The 25,816-nt window shown below is 44.2% G+C and overlaps 1 protein-coding gene across 2 annotated transcripts in view; it reads left to right on the plus strand.

Annotated features, from left to right (window-relative positions):
- RIT2 (Ras like without CAAX 2) overlaps positions 1-25,816 on the plus strand; it is a 260,005-nt gene that overhangs the window by 53,635 nt on the left and 180,554 nt on the right. For both annotated transcript variants that reach the window (XM_081213242.1, XM_081213241.1), the window contains exon 2: positions 14,667-14,723. In XM_081213242.1, coding sequence (XP_081069368.1) covers positions 14,667-14,723 — 57 coding nt within the window. The remainder of the gene's footprint in view (positions 1-14,666; positions 14,724-25,816) is intronic.

The raw sequence follows: 25,816 nt of genomic DNA on the forward strand, positions 1-25,816 counted from the left end.
GTTAGCCGTTTTGAGACTCCTTAAAGGGAGTGAAAGGTGGGATATCAGTGGTGGAGGATGTGGAGAGGACAACTTCCTGGAGGAGAAGGATAATAATGACTACTTGACATGATGGCCATGCTCTACCTCCATGGTCAAAAGCAGAAATGCTTCTGAATACTAGTTGCTGTAAGCCACAGAAGGAGAGAGTGCTCTTATGTTCGGGTGCTGCATGGGATTTCCCACCAGCATGCAAGGAGTGCTTGCAGGGGCCAGGCCCTGTGACCAGTAGGGCTTAGCAGGGCTGGGGCCTTCCTAAGTTTGTTCTGGAGAGGCAAGGTGTGGCCGCACAGGTGAGGCCGATTGGTAACTCACAGCACCTGGTGGCAAGAGCCAGGAAAGGATATAAGGTCAGCATTTCGCTTCAGCTTTTTGCCACAGCAACACATTTCCTGCCTTGCTGCGTTTGGCTTCTTGCTTCCTGATCCTTAGACCTTGGGTTCATGGCTCCTTGTTTCTTGACCCTCTGACCCTTGACTTCGTTACTCACTGCTTCCTGACCCTCATACCCCTGGCTTCTGGACTCTCATTCCTGCTCCCACCCCGCCATCTTGACCCTGGTCTGGATGTCCTCGGCTGGGACTTTGATCGCCCGTAGACCAGACCGTGACACAGCATCTGGTTACTCACTATGGCATCAGCATGCTGGGCTAGATCCATCAGGGTTCTTCTGATGTTCTTATGGCTGGCATGGCCAAGAACTCTTGGTATCTCTGCTGAGGTGATAGGAAAAGGGGCAGAGGAAGATCTCTTTCCCATACCTTTGGGGGTGGGGTGTCATTGCCAATCAGACTGTGCCAGATGGGGATAGACTATGGACCTGAGTTGGTGAATACCCTCTTGATCAACCTCCGTTCATGCAACAACAACAAGAAGAAAAGTTTGGATTTGATATCCTGCTTTATCACTACCCGAAGGAGTCTCAAAGCGGCTAACATTCTCCTTTTCCTTCCTCCCCCACAACAAACACTCTGTGAGGTGAGTGGGGCTGAGAGACTTCAAAGAAGTTTGACTAGCCCAAGGTCACCCAGCAGCTGCATGTGGAGGAGCGGGGACGCAAACCCGGTTGACCAGATTACGATACTACCGCTCTTAACCACTACACCACATTGACTTCAAATGGCATTGGGAACTAGAGAGGTGCTTTCAATGTGGACTCCATTTCTGCCACAGATTTACCTTAGGAACCTAAGAACCAAAGGCCCATCGAGTCAAGCATTCTCTTCTTGCAGTGATCAACCAGATGTCCAGATAGGAGGCTCACAAAGAGAAGCTAAACGCAACAGCCACCTCAAGCCATCTCAAAACCATTGGAACCAGCTCTCCGTGCATTTGTGAACGCACCTGCCCTTCAGTCTGATTTTCAGGTGGATATTTGATGTATTTAATCCGTTCTGAGCCTGAAATACATTGACTGAAGTTTGGTGGCTGAAGCTGTGATTTGTTTCTATTCCTTATCTCGCTCTTCATTTGTTTTTGGCCGTTCTCCTTTACTACTGCCAGAGGGGGTTTTGTCAAACTGAGAGGCCGTGGCATGGATAAATATCTAACCAATTCTTTGCCAACAGAGAAAAGAGTTTAATAATTTGCTCCCACTGAGCCACTTTTATGGGGTAATTGCTACTCATTTCATTGAATTTCTTCAGCTAAGCAGGATTCCATGGGCTTGTGATGTCTAAATGAGACCTCTTTGCAGGTCAGAACAGGGAGGGAGGGGGGAATCTTGTAGAAAATAGCATTTAATCTATATTGATCTAAAAGTGCTTTATGGTGTTAGAGGTCACCATATTGCTGTTGTCATGGGCTTGTCTCCGGAGAAATAAAACAAGGTCATTTTGATCAGCGATGGCCTTTAAGAACATAATGGTACCTCTCAGAGATCAGTAGGTGAAGTGGACAATAAGGTTCCACCGCCCTGCTGCCTAGCTGCAGTTTCTCAGCAACCATCTGAAATGGGCCTTTTCAATTTGCCCCAGAGGGGGAGAGAGGTTGTGACTGGTACAACCAGAGGCCGAAATCAGTTTGGGGGGAAAATGAACCACATATATTTATAATATATATATCAGCAGAAGACTGGTGAAAGCCTTTCAGTTCATGAGAGATGCAAGCATGATCTACAAATATCAAAGGGGAAAATCAAAAGCACTTTATACAAAAATGAGTCTTGAGGAAGGGACAATATAAGTCTGTGCAAGGAGGAAGATGGGATACAGTGATTACACTGGAAAATAAAGTGTGAAATTAAATCAACTGATATTAAAGCATTAGGGGAGAGATTCAATGTTGGACTAATCTGAAATCTATTTCTAGTGTACCAGCTGTGCTAGTGAAATGGCTTAAGCAAGAAAAGATGCAGGAAGCCAGCAAGGTTCCCGTGGCTGATTGTGCAACAAATTGTTATATTGGTTGCACAACTGGTGGCTCAACAAGCTTCCAGTAGCACAACTGTTGCATTGGATTATAGATTCCACAATGCTGAATTACAACTTATTACCAAACTTAAAACCGTGGAGAGACCTGGTCTGAATACAGTCATACCTTGGATTACAGCCGCTTCAGGTTGCGTATTTTTGGGTTAGGGACCACCGAAACCCAGAAGTATGGGAATGGGTTACTTCTGGGTTTCGGGTCGTGCATGCGCAGAAGCACTAAATTGTGCTTTGCACATGCGCAGAAGTGTCAAATTGCAACCCGCGTGTGCGCAGATGCGGGTTGGGAACGCTGCAGGTTGCGAACATGCATCCCGCATGGATCACATTCGCAAACCGAGCGTCCACAGTAGAGACATTGGATTCTTATCTCATTATACATGATAAAGCTATTTTTGGCCATCTCATCCATTGCTTTTCCCTGTAAGACCAATTGCAGTCGTTAACAGTCATCAAGAGGTTTACCACACCTGTTTAGGGAAGTTTTTAATGTGTGGCATTTTAATGTATTTTAAATCTTTGTTGGAAGCCACCCAGAGTGGTTGGGGAAACCCAGCCAGATGGGTGGGGCACAAATAATAAATTATTATTATTATTATTATTATTATTATTATTATTATTATTATTATTAGCCAATCACCCATTCCGACCACCCTTCTAAGTAATACCCCTCCCCACCCTCTCACTATATATAAAGGTCTGGTTACTTCTGTTTCAATGTATCTGAAGAAGTGTGCATGCACACGAAACCTCATACCAAGAACAAACTTAGTTGGTCTCTAAGGTGCTACTGGACATTTTTTTATTATTATCTTATATATTTCTACTGCGTCAGACCAACACGGCTACCTACCTGAATCTAGATTCCACAACCATCATTCTCATCCTTATACTTGGTCTTATCCATGTACACCCTCGACTCAGAGCCACTGGAATTGTGCAACTTCATTCTTTCTTCACACTAAGGGGCATTGTGGCAGAGCTTGTACAAGCCCTAGTCACCACAGCAGCAATCTTTCCCCACTTTTCAGAATCCAGAGGTCCAGGCCAAGATTAATCTTGGTTCTCTCTTTTGCAAGAAGGAACAAGGGGATGGTTTATGAGTCTTTTAAGTTATGAGCCACAGCTTTCTTCTGCTCAGTAGCTCTGTTGGCATTGCCCTCAGTACCCCTAGACTCTTGAAATGCAAGTAACCCATTTTCTTCCATTGTTGTCCTTGTCCTAAATGGAAATAATTGCAGCCCGGCTCTTCTGCGGAGAAAAAACAGCTTGCAGATGCAAGGTGATTGAGACTGTTTTGTGTCTTTATTATCCCACTAGCAATTGTGATGGACCTATTTTGGCCCATGGGGCAGTGGTCCTTCATTGATGCTTTCCTGCGAGTCTACAAAATGGGCAGTTGTTTGAGGAGGTGATGGAAAACCAACCTCAGCAGTCTCTCAGTTGATCTTCCCTGGCACCCATCTTTCACTCCTGGAATCTGTTAATTCTGCCTTGTGTGAAGAAGTCCTCCTTTTCTTGGTTGCTCAAAATATCTTCCAGGTCTCCCAGGTGACACCCATTCACGAGATATGCAACCAAACTCCACCCTCTTTGTATGTATGTGGAATGGCCAGGCTGGCGGAGCATTTTTTAATTTCAAAATTTCAATTTAGACTTAACGTGACATGATTTGCAGCCTTCCTCCCCACCCCCACCCCCGGATCATTTCTTGGAGCAGGGAGGGTTAACTGTCTGATCGAAAAGGTTACAGATGAACAAGATTAAACATTTATTGCCGTGTTAATAAATGATTGCACCTGCGGTGGAGGCAAATATAAATGTTAAGGGGCCTCATTATAAATTCATAGCAGCTCTGCAAGGATAACTGTTTAAAGAAGTCTCCCCCCCCCCCGTCAGTCTGGATACAGAATGTGGGGAACAGGGCTTGCTCAATACATTTTGCTGCCTAAGGTGAACCAGCAAATGGAGTCTCCCCTCAGAATCCTGGGATCTGTAGTTTGTTAAGGGTACTTGATGGATAAGGAATATAAGTCCCTGGGACCAGATGCAGCTACCTATTGATTGATTGATATTTATTACGGCCATTGGCCCGTCACACGACAGTTTCCCACCAACATATATATACTTAAACCTCCAAATTTAAAACAGCCAAAAACTTACAAAAAACAGACAAGAACCAAAGCAAAATAAGCAGACGACCAACAACATACATTACAATAAATTTGCAACATAAACGTCGCCCTCTGCTCATAAATTAATAAAAGACATCAGTGGTGATATCACCTAATTACATCCTAAAACATAGATCATGGTTTAAAAGGGTTATCCGAGCCGCACAGGAGTCCGTTTTTCTTCTTTAGGGATAGGACGCTGATAAAGAATCTGGCAACCGTGAGTGATCTTAGGGGGTCTTCATCATTTAGTAGGTATCTCAGTTTGGCTTCATTCGAATCATCGGCGATTCCCTTTAGATATGGATCAAGAAACTTACTCCTGGCCGATGAGTGAAAAGCACAATCAAGGATTATGTAATGCAACGATTCCGGTGCCCCACAATTACAATCACATAAAAGCGATATCTGTCCATTGGAAAATCTATTTCTCAGCACGTTCGATGGGAAGGTGTTGAATCTTGCCTTTATAAAGGCATATCTATGAGCCGAAGAAGTTAAGGAATTCAAATAATTTGGGAGCCTTAAGAGGGGTAATAAACCAAAGTTTTGAGGTGAGCAGGTACCATTGCCCAACACCATTTTCTGCTGCAAGTCCATCTCCTCTAGTTTACAGGTTACTGTTCTTTTAGCTGGAACTACGACCAGATGCAGCCTTTCAGACCTGTCTGTTTTGCATCCTCCATGAGTGTTTTTGACTTAAATGTGTCTTTGAGTGCCTAATGCTTCTTGCTTGCCTGAATGGAGGATAGACAGTGATGCGTGAGTGTGAAGAAATTAGCCTACTTGTCAAATGGTAGTAGTGGTTGCTCGTGAGTAACCAGTCAGGACTCTGACCTGTCTTTTACAGGTTTTATTTCGGTGTGAAACTATTTACAGTACAGAACCACAAGCTCATATATGCCTCAATCGCTAGCAGAATCCGGGAGTGGTCCTTTCCGGGTCCTCCCCCAACATAAGAGCTTAGTCGCCCCCCAGCCTTTTCCTTCCTTCTTTGCTTTTTACACCTCTGCGCAAGGTGGGCAGAAGAAGAAGAAGAGTTTGGATTTGATATCCCTCTTTATCACTCCCCGAAGGAGTCTCAAAGCGGCTAACATTCTCCCTTCCCTTCCTCCCCTACAACAAATACTCTGTGAGGTGAGTGGGGCTGAGAGACTTCACAGAAGTGTGACTGGCCCAAGGTCACCCAGCGACTGCATGTGGAGGAGCGGAGACGCGAACCCGGTTCCTCAGATTACAAGTCTATTGCTCTTAACCACTACACCACACTGGCTCTTGAAGAGGCGTGCTTCCTTCCTGGCTGGCTTGGCCAGGAGCGGTGCTGAGGCTCTCAGCAGCATCCTCTAGCCCTTTCCCCTCCTTTACCCAGGAGGTGTGGCTTTTCCCACCCTCAGACTGATGAGGTATGGCGCTGGGGCTCCCAGAAGCATCCTCTGGTCCCTTCACCTCTTCCCCACTGGAGGTGGGGCTTACCCCACCGCAGGAAGAGGAACTGCTTCTCAAGGTTTTCGGAGGTTTCCTGTATCCCAACTGCCCCTCTGCCTCCCTTCCCTGTTCCGATGGCAGTCCCCTGACACTACTGTATAAAAATAAAGCAGGAAGCGCTAACTTCTAGCAGTGAGAAAGGCAGCTTAATCAGCAATCCTAACGGTGTTCCTGTGCTCAGTTTATTAGAAGGAAAGCATATAAAACCAGCATCAAATAAACCTCCAGTTTCACCACAGAAAATGAGAAAAATCTGCCTTCTTTCCCACCTCTGTCACTGAAGCAGCTGCCTCACCGAGGCTCATAATAGTGCCAGTTCTGTTTGGGCAACACACTTATGACTCCCACCTGGGTGGCAGGGAGTGTGGGCAAGTTTGGTTTGGTGGTGTTCCCCTTGAATGAGAGACAATGCGGCCTAGGCCCACATACCTATCGGACCACCTCTCCTGGTATGCCCTGCAGAGGACCTTAAGGTCCACAAATGACAACATTTTGGAGGTCCCAGGTCACAAGGTGGTTAGATTGGTCTCAGCTAGGGCCAGGGCCTTTTCAGTACTGACCCCAACTTGGTGGAGTGCTCTGTCACAAGAGACTAGGGCCCTGCGGGACTTGACATCTTTCCGCAGGTCCTGCAAGACAGAGCTGTTCTGCCTGGCCTTTGGTTTGGACTCAGTCTGACCCTTATGTTTCCCTTCCCTTATGGTTTTGATCTATTGCATTTTAACCTGTATTTTAAATTATTGTTTTGTTTTGTTTTTCCTATTATGTTTTTACTGTAATTTTACTGGTGTTAGCCACCCTGAGGCTGGCTCTGGCTGGGGAGGGCAGGGTGTAAATAAAAATTATTATTATTATTATTATTATTATTATTATTATTATTATTATTATTATTAGTGTTGTACTTGCATCACTACATCCCCTCCAAGTGTGCTGTTTTAAGTGGGACATCTCATATTGACAGGCCATCCCAGCTTCTGATTCCTGTCCAGGATACCCATTTTGGCTCCTTTGCTCTGGCCGTGCAAGAATGTGGGACCCAAATATGGGCATTTGGGGTTCTGTGCTGCAGCGCAAGTCAGTTGGCTCACACCAGAGTGCAGGACCAAAAAATGGGGGGGGGGGGTTCAGTGGCAGAAGAAGCCGCTCAAGTGTTTGGGATGGTGCGCCCAGGGGCGGGGCGAGCCACCCATAGGGGCAGGGTGCACCACAGCGCCTCTTGAGTCTGCCTGCCTCCTCCCACTCAGCCACCCTACAGCTGGGGGCAGCGGGTGGACTGTTTGGGCAACACGGATCCTGCGCTCGCCAAGCCACTGCATCTCTCCCAGGAGAGACACGTGGCTTGGGCGCGCTGCAGGCCCCACGGAGAGTGCTGCCCAGTGGTGACACCCAGGGTGGCCCGCATTCACCGCGCCCCCCTTCCTCTGCCCCTGGGGAGAATTACCTTGACCTTGCCACTCTTCCTCCTTCTGTCACGGGGCTTCCAGGAGCTGGCTTCCGGAAGTATGTTTGCAGCATTGGCAGAGGAGGAGGAGAAATCTGTAACTTCCCCTAGACTGTTCTTTGCTGGTGGAGCATCTCCTGAGGCAATGGAGGAGGAGGAGGCCATCAGATGCCAGCAGACAAAGGTTGGAGGGGAGAGGGAGAGGTGAGCAGTCAAGCGAGCGATGGGGGTCAGTGGGAGGGTGGGTTGTTCCAATTTGCCCTCTTAAAAGGTTGGGGGATATGTCACTATTTGGGATGCACCTAGGCCTTAGACTATAATCTGTGTCCCCAACCTCCCAGCTTTCTACAGTGATGCCAGATGGTGGTGCTAGGATGTTGTCTGGGTGGGAAGTTTTGTGAACAGAACAATTGGGCCTGATCCCAGTGCACCAGCTCCAGACTGGTGTAGCAACTGGGGCTTGAATGGACTTGCTGCCATCTTGCAATGGCAGAGTGACTGGTTTGTACCACTTCAGGACTTTCTTCTAGGCCAGGCATGTCCAAAGTCCATTTCGGGGGCCTAATCTGGCCTGACGTTTGGTTCAATGTGGCCCCTGTGGCAGTTTCTTTCCTGGGGTAAAATCAGCAACTTCAACCCTTAAAAAAGCTCAATGACTTCAGTTTTAAAAAATGGTTAACAACTGTGGTTGGCCCTTTGGTTGACCCTCAAGGCCCTTCACTTCATCAAATCTGGCCCTCTTTGAAAAAAGTTTGGACACCACTGCTCTAGGCTTTGCCTGTGAATAGCCCACCACTGTGTCCCCTGTCCACAGGTTTGATGGGAAGAAAATGGAAGCCAACATTGATCGAGTGACTCTCACATCGCTCCGTCAGCAGTAGCTGATGAGAGGCCAGGTCAGCCCAGTGGTTGGATTACCCCCATCAGATTATGAGTTTTCTGTTAGAGTGAATTTAGATGGGCTTTTGCTCAGATCAGGTTAAGGCTGTCTTTATGTTCTTCTTGTACTGTTAAGCAAAAAACAAAATAAAGAGAGAAAATGTCTGTCTGGTAGGAGGGCATGGCATTGATCTCTGTCTACAGTTGGATAGTATAGTAATAGACAAATCTGTTGCTGATGACATGCCTTTTGGTTTCATCAGAATATTAAAATCCTGTGCAAAACTGCACCTATATATAAATTAGGGACACTTATCTCTGAATTATATATGCAGCAGAAGAGGCTGCTGTATTAAAATGAGGCTTTTAAATGAGAATGAGTAAATGAAATACATGGGTAAGTCTGGAATTGAAATAAATACATAAAGATGCAGAGGAGAACGACTGTAATAAATGGTATGTTTATTGTACCAAAGGGAGAAAAAAAGAATATTCCAATTGAATTGTTGTCATTATTTCCTAAAATCTTGAATTGCAAGTCATCATATAGATATTTAATGAATATTTGATAAGGTTTTGAAGACCTCTCTGTTTCGAAGGCATGATTTAATTTCAAGCTGCTCAATAAAAATAGATAGCTGTTTTAGACAGTTGGGTGACTTCTTTAACCCTTGTACTGCCAGTGATTTGCCAATTGTCTCAAATATCTGAAACATTTAGCTTCCTCTCTTCAGATTCTGCAACAAGAACACCACAAGTCTTCCATGCAAATGAGAAGAAGCATTCAGTATGGGCACAGAAGAAGAAGAAGAAGAAGAAGAAGAAGAAGAAGAAGAAGAAGAAGAAGAAGAAGAAGAAGAAGAAGAAGAAGAAACTTCAGCATTTTTTTCAGTCCCATGCATTTGTGAACAATCTTTCCTCCTGTTGTATTGCAGAGTGGATGGGGAATAACTCAGCAGTGAAACATGTTAAATCCCCCCAATTCTTGGTTGTCGCCAATTTGTTGTTGTTGTTTAATCGTTTAGTCGTGTCCGACTCTTCGTGACCCCTTGGACCAGAGCACGCCAGGCACTCCTGTCTTCCCCTTCCTCCCGCAGCTTGGTCAAACTCATGCTGGTAGCTTCGAGAACACTGTCCAACCATCTCATCCTCTGTCGTCCCCTTCTCCTTGTGCCCTCCATCTTTCCCAACACCAGGGTCTTTTCCAGGGAGTCTTCTCTTCTCATGAGGTGGCCAAAGTATTGGAGCCTCAGCTTCAGGATCTGTCCTTCCAGTGAGCACTCAGGGCTGATTTCCTTCAGAATGTATAGGCTTGATCTTCTTGCGGTCCATGGGACTCTCAAGTTTCTCCTCCAGCACCATAATTCAAAAGCATCAATTCTTCAGCGATCAGCCTTCTTTATGGTCCAGCTCTCACTTCCATATATCACTACTGGGAAAACCATAGCTTTAACAATACGGACCTTTGTAGGCAAGGTGATGTCTCAGATTTTTAAGATGCTGTTGCCAATTACAGAAGCACAATTCTCAATTTGTTCCTGTAGCAATTTCATGACACATTGTGCAAGGAATTTCAGTTGCCACGAAATTGCAAAATATTATGCTGCAAATGTGAATGTCCAGCCATGTATGTTTACCTGTTAAGGAATTATGTTAAGGAATTACCTGCAACAATCAGAATCTAAGCATCAGTCTAATCCACCATCCTATTTTCAGGAGTAGTCTTCAAGTTGCCTTTGGGAAGCCCACATAAAGGGTGTGGAGACCCAGATCATTATGTCCATAGCATTTGTTATTCAGGGATAGGATGCATATGTCCATAGAGACATGCAAATGGATTTCCAGAATGGTGTACAGTGTTCTGGATTTGGAATAAAGATAAGAGTGAATGCGCTCTTTTTAGGCAAAGCAACCCTCCACCTCTTGAAGAAATATTCTTAATAGGGTTATTTGGATCCTCTGTATCAGATTTAATGGGGGGGATTAACACATTTGATTAGAATGGAAGAAAGAAATCAAAGATGGGATGAATTCACAGTAGATTGGTTGCATTTTTAAAAACATTCTAGTGCATCATATCAAAATATGCAACTTTGCAGAAAGTTATATTTAATTAGAGTATATCAAAAAGAGGAAGATCTAGTTTTTATGTAATCCATGTTGTAGTAAGAATGGATCAACTTTTGTTTTTATGTCATTTAGATGGTTGCAATTTTTCTTATATTTCTTTATATTAAAAAAGAAGAAAGGGAGAATGCTTTTTTGTGCAAATTAAAGCTGATTGGGGAACATAAGGGACAGGTCTTCTCAATGGTGGTCCCACTGTTGCCCCTTGTACAGTTCAGGGATTTATTTATTCATTGCACTCGTCACCTTTTAGCCTCTCAGAAGGGCTTACATAAACATCCAGTGGCCAGTGATGGTTTTGTTATCCCTTGAGAAAGAACACCAACTCTTCTCCTTCCCACACCCAGATTAGATCCTGTGACAATATCTAGGCCAGGAGGAGAGGACAGTTATTCCTCAGACAGCTGCCTTCTTAGCTGTTAGAATCTTCACAGCTTTTAAACATCCCTCAAAAAATCAATAGTTTTGAGTTACTTTCAGCTGTTAATAATAATCAATTTCTGATTATTAAATGGCTATATTATTACTGGTTTTAAATCACGTAATTCCTGATGGTTTCATTGGATTTTTTATTTTTATTTTTTAAAAAATGAACATTGAGCCGGATTGCGGGATATATGTTTTTTAACTGCTATTTAAAATGATGGTCTTTCATTGAATTGTATTTTACTGAATATTGTAACTGCTTTTTGCTTGCTCTCCCTGCTCTGCAAGCCATATCGGGAGGGCTTTGCCCAGAAAGGCAGCCTGAAAACATTAAAATAAAATGGAATAAATAAACTGCTCAAGCCAATGCTGTTTTTTTAAAAAAAATGAAATGCACAAAATGCTTTGGGATCCTCACTGCTTTTGCCTCCTAGACACCGGAGCTTTGTGATCTTCTAAACAATCACAGCTACCGACTTTGGGGATACTCCGGGGTTGAAATCCCTGTTGCGTTCCCTTCACTTTTAGAAAATGTATCAAATGTGCTCGTGGGCAGCCAGGTGGGAGCTCATGCCTTAACTTTCTGATGGACTTCTCTGCAGTTTGCGATGATTCTTCTCCTGGCCATTGATTTCCTATCAGAAAGACTTGGCGCAATAACCGTGTGCATATATATAATAAATGATGGCTACCAAAAGGCTGAACGACGCGCGCTTTGTGAGCACTCCATGCTACCTGGATTTTTATTGATTGCAAGGGGGCGGGTTGTGCTACAAGGGACAGCAATAAAGCTAAGAAGACAGATGAGATGCATTTTGAATGATGTGAGTAGGCAGCGACAGTCTTGTATATTCATAGTCTTGCCCTGCTGGCATCTGAGGCCTGCAGAGGGATGAATGAATTGTAGGTTCTCCACGGTGATAGAATGGACTGTACCACACCAGCTGCAGGGGTGATTGGAATTTCTGTGCATTTGGAAAAATGGTGAAATTAACTAATACAGTGGTACCTTGGTTCTCAAACTTAATCCGTTCCGGAAGTCGGTTCCAAAACCAAAGCATTCCAAAACCAAGGGGCGCTTTCCCATAGAAAGTAATGCAAAATGGATTAATCCGTTCCAGACAACCCCTAAAACAGCAATTTAACATGGCTTTTACTATCTAACAAGACCATTGATCCATAAAATGCAAGCAATAAACAATATAATGCAGTCACACAATCAATCAGTAGCTGAAGTGGGTTCCACATAGTCGCAAAAACAAACAAAAAAAGGGCCACAAAAACGCAAAATAAATAGCAAAAACAGACAGACCTCAGCGTAACACTCAAAAGAGAAGTCTGGCACTCAAAACAGAGCACGTTCGGCTTCTGTAAAAAGTTCACAAACTGGAACACTTCCAGGTTTGCAGTGTTTGGGTTCCAAGTTGTTTGAGAACCAAGGTACCACTGTATTTTAGTTAAAGGGAAGGTAGACAAGTCAATAATATGCTTAACTGAATCTAAGAACATAAGAAGAATGCTTCTGAATTAGGCCAAAGGCCCATCTATTCCAACATCAGGAAACAAAGTCCTTGAAAAATAAACTATACAGTGGTACCTTGGGTTACAGACGCTTCAGGTTACAGACGCTTCAGGTTACAGACTCCGCTAACCCGGAAGGAGTACCTTGGGTTAAGAACTTTGCTTCAGGATGAGAACAGAAATTGTGTGGCCACAGTGGGAGGCCCCATTAGCTAAAGTGGTATCTCAGGTTAAGAATAGTTTCAGGTTAAGAACGGACCTCCAGAACGAATTAAGTTCTTAACCCGAGGTACCACTGTACTTGCTCTTCTCTGTGACATCTGTTGAAGGCAAGATTTCTGCATCAGTCTGTTTTTAAGGTTTTTAATTTATTATCGTTACAGTAACAATCCAAAACTATTAATAAAATGCAGAACTGGTGCTTTCCCCAATGCCATGTCATGTTTGTTCTGCTAATGCAGAGAATCCAGCGTGACAGTACCTACACTTTGGAACTCCCTGCGTAGGTGGCTTTTGGTGTTGACTCTGTCCTCTGTGAACCTTTTGCCCCTAACAGATTACCTGAGTGAATAGGGGTTGGCAGGTGTTGGGGAGAAGGTTCCTCACCTGTACTCTGGGACCTGTGTAAATTCTCAATCCTAGAGAAATTATTCCCCTACCTCTATTTTCTGGTAGAAACTGGATTGCAAACATTCTGGCCCCCTTGTCTTCCTGACCATTTAGAACATCCATGGCTATTCCACATCATCATACCCATCAGTCAGTTGAGCCAATCAGCTCCAGAGGTTGCATAACATCACTCGTCTAGTACAGTGGTACCTCACAAGACGAATGCCTCGCAAGACGGAAAACCTGCAAAACGAAAGGGGTTTTGGTTTTTTCAGTTGCTTCGCAAGACGATTTTCCCTATGAGCTTGCTTCGCAAGACGGAAACGTCTTGCAAGTTTGTTTCCTTTTTCTTAAAACCGTTAATACAGTTGCGACTTGACTTCGAGGAGCAACTCATAGAACGCGGTGTGGTAGCCTTTTTTGAGGTTTTTGAAGACTTTGGTGATTTTTGAAGCTTTTCCAAATCTTTTCCGACACCATGCTTCGCAAGATGAAAAAAACCGCAAGACAAAAAAACTCGCGGAACGAATTAATTTCGTCTTGCGAGGCACCACTGCATACAGTATTGTAGGTTACTGAAAACAGGAGTGAGAAGCATTAGGCTGAAGATTTTGTCTGCAACTTTCTTTCATTTCCAGTCTGGACAACTTATGGATATTCATGAAATATGTGTGTGTGCTGGTCACTTTATAATAATAATAATTTATTATTTATACCCTGCCCATCTGCTGGGTTTCCCCAGCCCCTCTGGGCAGCTGCCAACCAAATATTAAAAACAATACAGCATCAGACATTAAAAACTTCCCTAAACAGGGCCGCCTTCAGTTGTCTTTAGTTGTTTATTGCCTTGACATCTGCTGGGAGGGCGTTCCACAGGGCAGGCGTCACTACCGAGAAGGCCCTCTGCCTGGTTCCCTGTAACTTCACTTCTTGCAGCGAGGGAACTGCCAGAAGGCCCTTGATGCTGGACCTCAATATCCGGGCTGGATGATGGGGGTGGAGACGCTCCTTCAGGTATACAGGATCAAGGCTGTTTAGGACTTTAAAGGTCAGCACCAACACTTTGAATTGTGCTAGGAAACATTCTAGGAGCCAATGAAGATCTTTCAGGACCAGTGTTATATGGTCTCGGCAGCCACTTCCAGTCACCAGTCTAGCTGCTGCATTCTGGATTAATTGCAGTTTCCGAGTCACCTTCAAAGGCAGCCCCACGTAGAGTGCATTTCAGTAGTCCAAGTGGGAGATAACTGGAGCATGCACTGTAGGAAAACAAATGTGTACAATAACAAATATATTAACGAAGTGCAGAGCTGAGGAGGGAATATAACTCACTTCTTATCAAGGTCAAGGTGTGAGTCAGGAATTTTTTAAAAAATCTGCCATTGAGATTTTCAAAAAAACTCCATCCTTGTATAGGGCTGCACTCTGTTTTTCAGTTATTCAGAAATGCAAACTACTTGGTTTTGGTTTTTCTGAGCTGCGTATCACAGCTGCTAATCATTGACTCATCGTTTCCATCTCTTTCTGTTTCCCCAGCGATGACAATGCAGTTTATCAGCCACCGTTTCCCCGACTACCATGATCCCACCATAGGTAAGTTAAACCCTCTTTCTTACACCAGCACTTTGGGCCGTGGAGCAATGAGAAATGGGGCTTCTAACTGCTGGAAAGGTTTCTCATTGATTGCATCCCCTTTATCCAAGTGACTCATTAATTAACCAATTAAATGGAAATACATTTGCATATAAATCGGCACCTGAATATCATTTCCACGTTCGAAATTCTGAAGGGAGCACAAGATTGCCTGCAGCATGATAAACCAAAGCTACTACATGTGGTTTGAAGAAATGGCTCCCTTTAGGATTTCCTTGTTGTTTAGTACATCATGAACACACTGGAACTAAAATAGCCTCGAAAAATAGGGGAAGGGGACCGTGATCATGACCATGCTTGCATATTGGTACCCAGTGTTTTATGAACTCAACTTTTAGTTGATTAATCTGCTAATGATGCAGATGAAAAGCTATAGCCCTGGTTGAAATGATTCATGGCCATTGTGTTAGAATTAACTGCACAGTCCCTTTATGTATGAGCAGAGGCATATCTAAGCTCCCTTGCACTCTTCAAAGCCATGGGCCAGAAACTTTAAAAGCTTGCTTTTCAACACCTTTTGTGCTCCAAACCAGATTTCTCCGCAAAGGCACCCAGCTGTCCAGGGCAGTAGAGGAGCAGTCCAAGGAGCGTGTTAGTGGATGGGCTCCTAGTCACTCTGAGCCAAAGTGGAAAGGCACATTTTTTGTGTACCTCCCAGGCCTGCGTCCTTAGCAGGGACAAACCTGGCCAACCCCTGGCTATGCTGCTGTGTGTGACTCAGACTCCATGCTCTTCCTTCTCAGCTTAGACCTTCTTTTAGGGTCCTGTCAGGGAGCTGTATATAACCCAGTTAAGTAAAGCAGTTTGTTACCAACACCTGTGTGCAGCCTGAATATTGGAAAGGTTCAATAGGCAAAGTTTCCAATGTGAACTTTGTGAAACCTTCAAAAATTCAAAATGGCAGTTACTTGGCCGGGGATTTCGGGAGATGCCTAGCAGTAAAATTAGCTTTCAAGTTGGTGTTTCAGAATCCAGCGTTTTTGTGTTTATCAAGGGGAGGCAGGCATTTTAGGCCTGTGGGCACATTTGGATTGTTGAGTGAGTCCTATTGGCACCACCTGCTCTGGCAATTTCTCTCCCTCTTCCCCTCAGATTTGCTCCCCCTCAAACAGAAAAGGAGCTAGAGCACAGCCATGCAAACACTTCACATTTCCTAAGGACCTATGTAAAAGTCATATCTAGAAGAAGCCTTGAAAAGCACATTAAAGAGGAAGTTGGAAAGGGAGACTCTCTTGCCACTTCCTTCTTCAGCTCTATGTACTTTTCAAAGGAGAACAGGGTAACCACGCTCAGCACCTCTTGCATGACCCAAGAGGCAATGGTGTGGTGCGTCAGAGACTTTGTCGGCACCAGGGGAAGACCTCAAGTACACCACTGAGCCCATGGGCTCCTTGAGGGCAACCTCTGATGTAGCTACTAAGTGTGAACTGCCAGCAAAAAGGATGAAACTTCTGTATACATATCAGCTCACAGTTTGACCAACAGAAACACTGCAAGTCATTCATAAAAGACTGAATGAAACGGTTTAGAATAGTCCTTCTCTGAGTATCTGAATCTTTTTTTAAAGCCCATTGACTTTTTAAAGCCCATTGACTTTTTAAAGCCCGTTGGCAAAAACGCTTTTTTATTTAAAGCTTGGTCAAGGTCAAGTGGGGAGGAAGCTTATAATTTTTCATGTAAACAATCTAGATCCTACACCTAAGAAAGCTGAATTTTCCAGCCTGTGTGTAATGTCAGCACTGAGAATTTAACTTCCATTCCATAACAGAAACTGTTTTTCTTTCTTTCATAAGTCATTAATTTATTCAGGCCAGGAGTTGTTGAGAGCACCAGAGCCCCATCCCCAAGCTTCCAAATATATATTTGCAACCATAGTAAGGACTAGAAAACCTGCTTGTTTGTTATGATTCTCAGGAAGATGAATCCTGAGCCATTTCCCGTATTGTGTCTCCTTTCCCGCTCTGTACTCCTCTAGAAATGTGATATGTTTTCCCAGCCTTCCCCACAATGCTATCAAGGAAAGGCCAGACCAAATTGTAACCCTGTGTCTTTTGAGTCCTCTGAATTATTGGTTTGCAATTGCCGCTGCAACAGCATTCTGTGGCAACAGCAACATCGGATGTCAGTGTCCATCAGGCCCTTTTGCTTGATCCCAAAGATGGTGGGCATTGTTATAAATTCCTAGTATCACCTTTAAAAGGGAAGAGTGAGTAATGACCCCAGAGGTACCCTTCTGGATGTCCACAGGGCACATTCATCACTTTGGATTAACATTGCTGAGCATTCGGTGCTGACAGATGGCTGAGAGCAAACATTTATCTGGCTATAAAAGGAGATGGCTTTAAGAGAATGAAAGACAGAAGTTTGCTGCACTCCGTTTTCTTTGAGCTTTAACCATTTCCTCATCTTTCACACTTCAGATCTGCAGGAAAGAAAGGCTCATTGAGAACAGAACACCCAGACAACTGGTGGGGTGTGGGGTGGAGATTTTGCTTTTGCACTAGTTGACAGAAAAGTAGAGAGGCTAAGACAACCCCCTTAAGCTAGTTTGGGGCTCAGGACCGCAATGCCTCAAGGACCACCTCTCTCCATATGAACCTACCTGGATCCTGTGAACATCCTCTGAGGCCCTTCTTCATATTTCACTCCACAAGGAGTCTGGAGGGTGGCAACACAGGAATGGGCCTTTTCTGTGGTGGCTCCCCATTTGTGGAACGCTCTCACCAGAGAGGTTTGCTTGACACCTTCATTATACACCTTTAGGTGCCAGGCGAAATCGTTCTGCTACAACCAGGCCTTGGGCTGATTAACATCCTATAACCTTTCAAATGTGTTTGTGGGATGGTGTGAGAGGAAGGGAGTTGTTGCTTGTGGTGGTTGTTATGTATTTTGTGCTTTTATCTTGTATTTTTGTGTTGCGAATCTCCTTGAGATCTACGGATGAAGGGCAGCATACAAATTTTAATAATAATAATAATAATAATAATAATAATAATAATAATAATAATAATACTGAAAATGTTTAGTTAATTGGTTAGCACAGAGTTTAAAACTTAGATTAAAACATCATTGGGGCAGTATTCATGATGCAAAGGCCTCTTGATGTAAAATCATTTTAACCTGACATCTAAATTTTGGCAAGGATGTTGACTGTAGTTCCATAAAGTTGGGTCCACTAGGCTGGAGTCACAACTCTCATTGACACAAGTAATGCTTCTGGGCCATGGAGGACCAGTATTAGATCTCCCCCAGATGATCTTAGTGATCAGTTGGAACATACAGGGCAAGGTGGTCTTTAAGATACCCTGGGCCTAAGTTGTCCAGCAGCTTCGACACTGGTACAAGAACCATGAACATGACCCAGTATCAGATGGGAAGTCAGTGCAGGTTGTTTAACACTACTGGTGGTTGTTCCCATCACCAGTCTAGCCGGGGCATTCTGCTGTAGCTGAAGCTTCCAGACCAGACCCTAGGGCAGCCCCACATAACGTGTATTTCAGTAGTCCAGGCTATGCATGAGTTAATGTGACCAGGTTGTCCCTGTCAAGGAGCTGTTGTTTACTTTAGGTGACTACAGTGGTGCCTCGCAAGACGAAAAGAATTCGTTCCACGAATCTTTTCATCTTGCGATGTTTTTCATCTTGCAAAGCACGGTCCGTCGCAACTGCGCCTCTTCAAGCGGCTTTTAAAAAAAAGCGCAAGACGTTTTCGTCTTGCGAAGCAAGCCCATAGGGAAATTCGTCTAGCGAAGCAACGAAAAACTGAAAAACCCTTTCGTCTAGCGAGTTTTTCGTCTTGCGAGGCATTTGTCTTGCGGGGCACCACTGTACATGAATTTGTCCTGGGGTTAATCTCTGTGTTTGCTTCCAGATTCTGGGCTCTGCCTGCAAGTGTTCCAAATATTCCTAGGCTCTGCTTCTATGCTCATAGCAAATTGCTGAAAAATCCTCCAGTTCCACCCCTAGATCTGATATAGGGCTCAGGCTGTCCATCTCAGCACCTGCCCAGATACCAGAATTTTGTATGAGACGACAGCCTAATCTTAAAGTGTTTTCCCCACAATGAAGAAATATGTTGACTTCTGTACATTTATTTTAGCATATTTTTTCAGATCAGTGTATTTTCAGAAAGCAATTCAGATTGGTGGTGTTTGTTTATTTTTAGTTTTGCATTGCCAAAAACATGACTAATGCTTCCATCTACTGGTCCCCAGTTGCCTGCCTGCCTGTCTGCCTGTCTCTCAAATATAACCATTGAGCCAACTCTCTGTAGCAAAACATCCGAAATTTGGGATCACAGACAAAAATCTGTGATTGGAATTATGCAAAGCAGGCTCATTTGCATAAGCTTCCTTTGCATGTTCTCTCCAATTTTGCGTGGAGTTTTGAATACTGCATTGGGGTTTATTTGCATAAATTCGGAAAAGATTGCTGGAACTCATGTAACAGTCTGAGCCACTCTTGGAGATTAGGGGTATCTATTAACCTATGTGACCAATTCTCTCTATCTACCAATGACAGGTCCAGTTTTTCTTAGGCCTGTCCCTGAGTCCTAGCCATGCCTACTCAGAAGTTAGTCCTGTTGCATTCCATAGGTGATACTGAAGTAAAGCGAGATTGCCTTACCCATCGGTGAAAGGCAATCAAATCAAGTTTTAATTACAATTATTATTATTAACATATGCCCATTCAAACATTTCAGTTTGAAGAACTGTCATTGTTTCAGGTGCCACATAATAATATGTCTTCCACATTAGTAAGAAATAGATATTTTAGCGTGGCAGCACCTGCATACCCAGACGTTTAGAAAGTTGATGCGAGTTTCAATCTGCTTTTAGTCTATTGCAGGGGTAGGCAAACTTTTCCACCAGAGGGCCAGATCACCCACCGCTCTTGACCCACTGGCTTTCGGAGCCATAGGGGGGGGAGGAGGCATCTGTGGCTTCCTATTGGCCATGGAAGTCCTATCCTGCAGCCAATAGGAAGCCATTGCTGCCCACCCAGTCAGTCCCCGTGTGGAGCTAAACCGGTGCACCATAACCAGCCCGCGGAACATAGTTTGCCGACCCCTGGTCTATTGTTATTTTAACTATCTGAAAGTCTTAAATTATTATTATTTTTTCTTATTGACAATTCTATTATTTTATCTTATTTGTAAGCTGCTTTGTGGGTCTTTTTTTAACAATCAAGTGATGTCTAAAAGTTATGAAATGAATAAAATTGGGGGGCGGGGGGGAGAACAATGTATTTCTTGAATTTCTTTGAGGAAATGTGGTGATGTTATTCTCTTTTGGCCTATTACCCAGTAGCAACTACACTTGTTAGAGTCAACAATATTGTTAGATGGGGCATTGTTTTTACCCAAATAAGCATGTATTTTCACAACAGATTTTCAATGATGCGGCTCATTAAGAATCCCTGGCCCAACTGCATCATTTAGCAGAATCATAATTTTGAAGGAGAGGTGGTCTTGGAAGAAGAACGTTCCTTGCTTGACTTGCTAAACCATATGTGGCGACAATTCCAGAGGACATCCCTGGAAGAAAATGAAATGATTTCCATTGTACATTTCCTATTTAATAGCAATGGGGAAACAATTTCCCAGCACCGGCAGAAACAATTTTCTTCCCGAACAAATGGAGAACTAATGATTTTGCACTCAGAGCAGTTACTTGGCAATGTTGCTGGGCGTTAGTGTAGCTAGAGAGATGGAGGGAGGAGGAGGAGGAGGAGGAGGAGGAGGAGGAGGAGGAGGGGGAAGAAACTGGGTGGGTGCCAAGATGCTCAACAGCCATGTAACTGATCTCAAACCAAATCCATGAAAGTCAGGTGGCATGCAGATTAGACAGCAAAGCAGCCAGCTAATTTTAAGCAACAATAACATGTCAGGAGGTTCTGCATCTTGAGAAGCACTTGGAGTCAGGGTCATGAGAAGAATGATATTGGGGGCCATCTTCAAAGACTTTTGGAATCTGAAACATGGAAATGATGTGCTCTCAGTATTCCTCTGGGATGTGTTCCAGTTCTCTAGAAACTGGAAGAATGGAGATTGCCAGAAAAGGGGGGGAGAGACTGCTTTGGGAGGGGGTGAATACAGATGTCCAAGTAGTGAATGTTTTTATTGCTGTATTCTGTATTTGCAGGGACATTCTGTGAGCCACCCTTTAACACAATGACACAGGGATGAATAGCCTCTGGATGTTGGTAGACTGCAGCTTCCCCCATTCCTGATTATTGGCCAAGCCAGATGGGGCTGATGGCACCCAATGACATTCAGTGGGCACCTGGAAGAGAACAAGTTTTCTGAGTGATAGAGATGGCAGAGGAATGTGATTCAGTCTGCATTTAAAGACAGACTTACCTGATTCAAAACAATATGCAAACCAAAACAAAGCCATCCTTCGAAATGTTGACTTCTCCAAATTTTGCAATGCAGTTCTCCAGCCAAGTATTGTGTACAGAAATGTACCAGTTAAATTAATGGAAAATTAGTGAAAACAACATACACAAATGCATAATCATAGAACTGGAGAGTTGGAAGGGACCATGACCGATGACCCTACAATCTCTGCTTAAAAACCTCCAAATTTGATGGACAAATTTTGTTTTGTTCACATTTAAAGAGGAACCTACATTACAGTGGTACCTTGGGTTAAGTACTTAAGTCGTTCTGGAGGTCTGTTCTTAACCTGAAACGGTTCTTAACCTAAAGCACCACTTTAGCTAATGGGGCCCCCTGCTGCTGCCACGCCGCCAGAGCACGATTTCTGTTCTCATCCTGAAGCAAAGTTCTTAACCTGAAGCACTATTTCTGGGTTAGCGGAGTCTGTAACCTGAAGTGTATGTAACCTGAAGCGTATGTAATCTGAGGTACCACTGTATTTATACTTTCTGAACCAGTATGCAGAGCAAAATATAGCCCCTCTTAGAAATTTGCATTGGTCCGAATTTTGCACTGCAATTCTGCAGTAATGTGTGCAAAAAATCATAGGCTAGGGTAAAGCATGCGTAAAATGCATGTGTTTGTGAAAAGAACACACAAAGATGCATTATATTTGAGGAAATTGTTTTGCAAAAATGTGCATATTAATTTAACATGCAAACATGCAATTAGCACTAAAATGCTGGCGAGGTTTCAGTCAGTCATCCAAATGGATGTGCAAATGTTGGTAAAGGCAGGGGGAAATGAGGAGTAGATAGAAGCAGAAAACCCCATCCCTACTTCTAAATAAACATTTATGTGATTGCATAATGGGGGGAAATGCACATTACTGTTAGGATCGAACAAAGTGGAGTGTTTTGTCCTTGTGAACCAGCTGATCCTCTCTCCTCTGCCTGGATAATTGTCCTGAATTATCAATGCAATGTCACCTTTTGACAACAGGGAAATATTTGTGGAAACAATAGAGGAGGCTTTGCACATCCTTGCGCGCGCTCTCTCTCTCTTCTTTGTGCAGCTCTCTATCTTCCTCTCTCCCTTTCCAGACTCACTTCCAATACCACTTCTCCAAGGTTAGGGGTTAATTGGTAACTTTCCTTTGGGACACTTAGCCAGTCCCTCTTGGCTCAGAAATACAATTGCATGTCAGCACTGATCACTCATGCCTGAAGAGCTTAAGGAAAGGGAAAGCTAGTGGAGCGCAAGAGATACACACCATCAAGTGTCACCGTTAATCACAGGCACCAAGCTTTTTAATGCACAGGGTATTTTACATCAGTCGGCGCACTGCACACCTTCAAGGCGTACCTATGCAATTGCAAACATGAAGCATTCCAGTATTTCCCATTCTCCTCTCACATGCATCGGCCCTGCATGTTCCTGGCAAGCCCAATTATGCACAAAACTCTGTCAATACAAATTCTGTGCCAACTGGTAAAGGTAAAGGGTAAAGGGACCGTTAGGTCCAGTCGCAGACGACTCTGGGGTTGCGGCGCTCATCTCGCTTTAGTGGCCGAGGAAGCCAGCGTACAGCTTCTGGGTCATGCGGCCAGCATGGCTAAGCCCCTTCTGGCGAACCAGAGCAGTGCACAGAAATGCCGTTTACCTTCCCGCCGGAGCGGTACCTATTTATCTACTTGCACTTCGTGCTTTCGAACTGCTAGGTTGGCAGGAGCAGGGACCAAGCAACAGGAGCTCACCCCATCACGGGGATTCGAACCGCGACCTTCTGATCGGCAAGTCCTAGGGTCTGTGGTTTAACCCACAGCGCCACCCATGTCCCTTCTGCCAACTTATAAATGCCTGCTAAAAGCTTTTCTAGTCTGCCAGGCCTACTGTATATAGGCAATGAAGAGTACATCTCCAACAATGGCTTGTTGATGCTAGTTTTAAAGCTTTGTTTACTTTTAATTTTTTAATGGTTTTTTATTGTATGTTTTTTTATCTTTACATGTTGTAGATGCATACATTCATAATTTTATTTGTATGTTGTCTTTCCATAGTTCAAGCCATGCTCAAGATGGCTTACAATATGAAATAAATTATATAATTACAAACGTAACCAAAATAGTCATAAACAATAAATAAAACATCAAAAAGGACATAACCAATTAAACAATTTCCTCATAAATCACCCGAAGACTGAAAATAAAGATACAAAAGATTAATACCCATAACAGCAACAGCCCCACCCCCACCCAATGAAAACCCCCAAACAATCCCCCAACCCAAGAATCTGTTCAGTAGCCTCAGCTTTTGTAGTTGGAGTCAGTCCGGGCCCTCCCTCTCAGGCCAGGTGGTCTGCAAGGCAAGGAGCAGGTCTTCCAGAACTCACTGCCAAGATATAAACTGCTTAGTTATGCGATTTAACTGTATATAAATACTTTTATAAATAAATGCTAATAAATGTAAGGTACATGAAGTATGAAGGTGCTATGGGTGTACCATTCTGTTGGTTTTCCGTAGCATAACATCTGGGGAAGTAGTGCCTCTGAACATGGAGAATCCATTAACCTGTCACCAAAGGAAAGTGGCCTGCAGCCCAACCATCTTGGACAGTGGAGCCATCAGGAAGAGCAATGGAGACCCTTAGGCAGGAGATTCAGCTACCCAAGAATTCTCAAGCCAAAGAAAGTTGCTTTAGAATAATCTGCAAGCGTTTTCTAACAGTTAGGAGATCCTCAGAAAAAAAGAGAGAGCAACCAATTGCCCTGCTTGCTGAGAGATGCTGGCAATAAGAAAAGGAGAGAGGGCAGATGTGTAGACAAGTTCCGGTGGTACCGGGTGCAAACATTTTTTTTGTCACACCCCTGCCCTACATTGCAATTTTTGGGAACGTTGTCCAAAGTTGTTGAGCTTATTTTAAGGGAAGGTTGTCCACAAAACAGATATGCCCACAGATAGCACAAATCTGACCAACGATCACATAAAACTAGGTCAGCACCGCCAGCCGAGGGTGCTAGCGCCAACCACAGACCATGAAAATCCGACTGCTGATTGCATAAAAGTGCCCACCGGGGATCCGAACGCTGCCTGCCGGGGGGGGTTCCAGGCTGATCGCCCAGCATATTTGCATGATCAGCGGGTGGATTTTCACAACGACAATCGTGCCAATTGTGAAAAACACCTGCTGGGGGGTGCGCGTGCCACCACGCCAATCCGCCCAGGGGAATTTTGTCACCACCCCTAGGCATGATACCCGGGGCGAACCGCACCCCTGCACCCTCCTTGCGACGCCCCTGAGAGAGGGTTGCTACTTTTTCTCCCCTGCCTGTGTGCTATCTGAAGGCATCTGACTGGACACAAAATTCTGCACTGGACTGCCACTTGACCTGGTCCAGCAGGCCACTTCTTGTATCATGTTCTTACCCAGAAAGGTTTTTAGAAAGCGATCCTTGTCATAGATGCTGCTGGGAGCACCCATGTTGTCTCCCTACTGCTATAGAATCTTGTGGAGTTATTTGTTGTTCACACACACACACACACACACACACACACACACACAGCCCTTTGATGCATACGGCACCTTACAGTAACAGAAGCAAGTTAAAGGTCCCTGGTCTTTGGGGCTTCCAATCTAATTTCAGCAGAAGAGAAGACAAGGGAGAAAGCGGAGGGAGGAGGGGAAGGAATACGAAAGTGCTGAAGGAAACTGGGTGAGAATATGTGAAAATAAATTGCCACGTTGCCAGGCTCTGTTTCTGTGAGAACTAAAGAACTGAGACAAAGTATTTTGATTCTGAACGATGAAAGCATTGCAAAAAAGAAAGAAAGAGAGAAAAAAGGAAAATTTATATTAGGCAAAACCGCATACAAGAAACGGTGTACAGTGGTACCTCAGGTTACATACGCTTCAGGTTACAGACTCTGCTAACCCAGAAATAGTACCTCGGGTTAAGAACTTTGCTTCAGGATGAGAACGGCAGCAGCAGGAGGCCCCATTAGCTAAAGTGGTGCTTCAGGTTAAGAACAGTTTCAGGTTAAGAACAGACCTCTGGAACAAATTAAGTACTTAACCCGAGGTACCACTGTATTAGGGAAGCAATTGCAAGCCAAAGCTATGTACTTCCTCCTCTGACCCATCCCCAAACTCGGCCCTCCAGATGTTTTGGGACTATAATTCCCATATCCATGACCATTGGTCCTGTTAGCTAAGGATGATGGGAGTTGTAGTCCCAAACCATCTGGAGGACCGAGTGTGGGGATGCCTGACATACAATGACTTTGAATTGATACAGGCCACAACTTTATAGATTACAAATGAAAGAGGTTTGGATAATCATTAACGTCCTGCCCACTTGCCAGAAGTGGCACCATGGGTCAATCTGACAGCAGGGTTTCCAAAAACTTACATTAAATTGGGGGACCCCTGCAGAGATCTGTTGCCTGGGGGATGCTATCAGTCTCGGGCCCCAACAGGGCATATGGACATAGGCAACTCGGCGAGGAAGAAACAGGTAAAGGGTCCAGGTCTAGGTTGCTTAAATGAACCAGGAACAAACCTGAGGGGAGCCTATCTGCTCTGTCAGTCCTGCCCCCAAGGTCAGCCCCGAATGGCCAATAAGGCAGGCAGGCTTGGATCTGGCACCTAATAG

The sequence above is a fragment of the Podarcis bocagei genome (genome assembly GCF_964188305.1).
Source record: "Podarcis bocagei genome assembly, chromosome: 11".
NCBI lineage: Eukaryota > Metazoa > Chordata > Lepidosauria > Squamata > Lacertidae > Podarcis > Podarcis bocagei.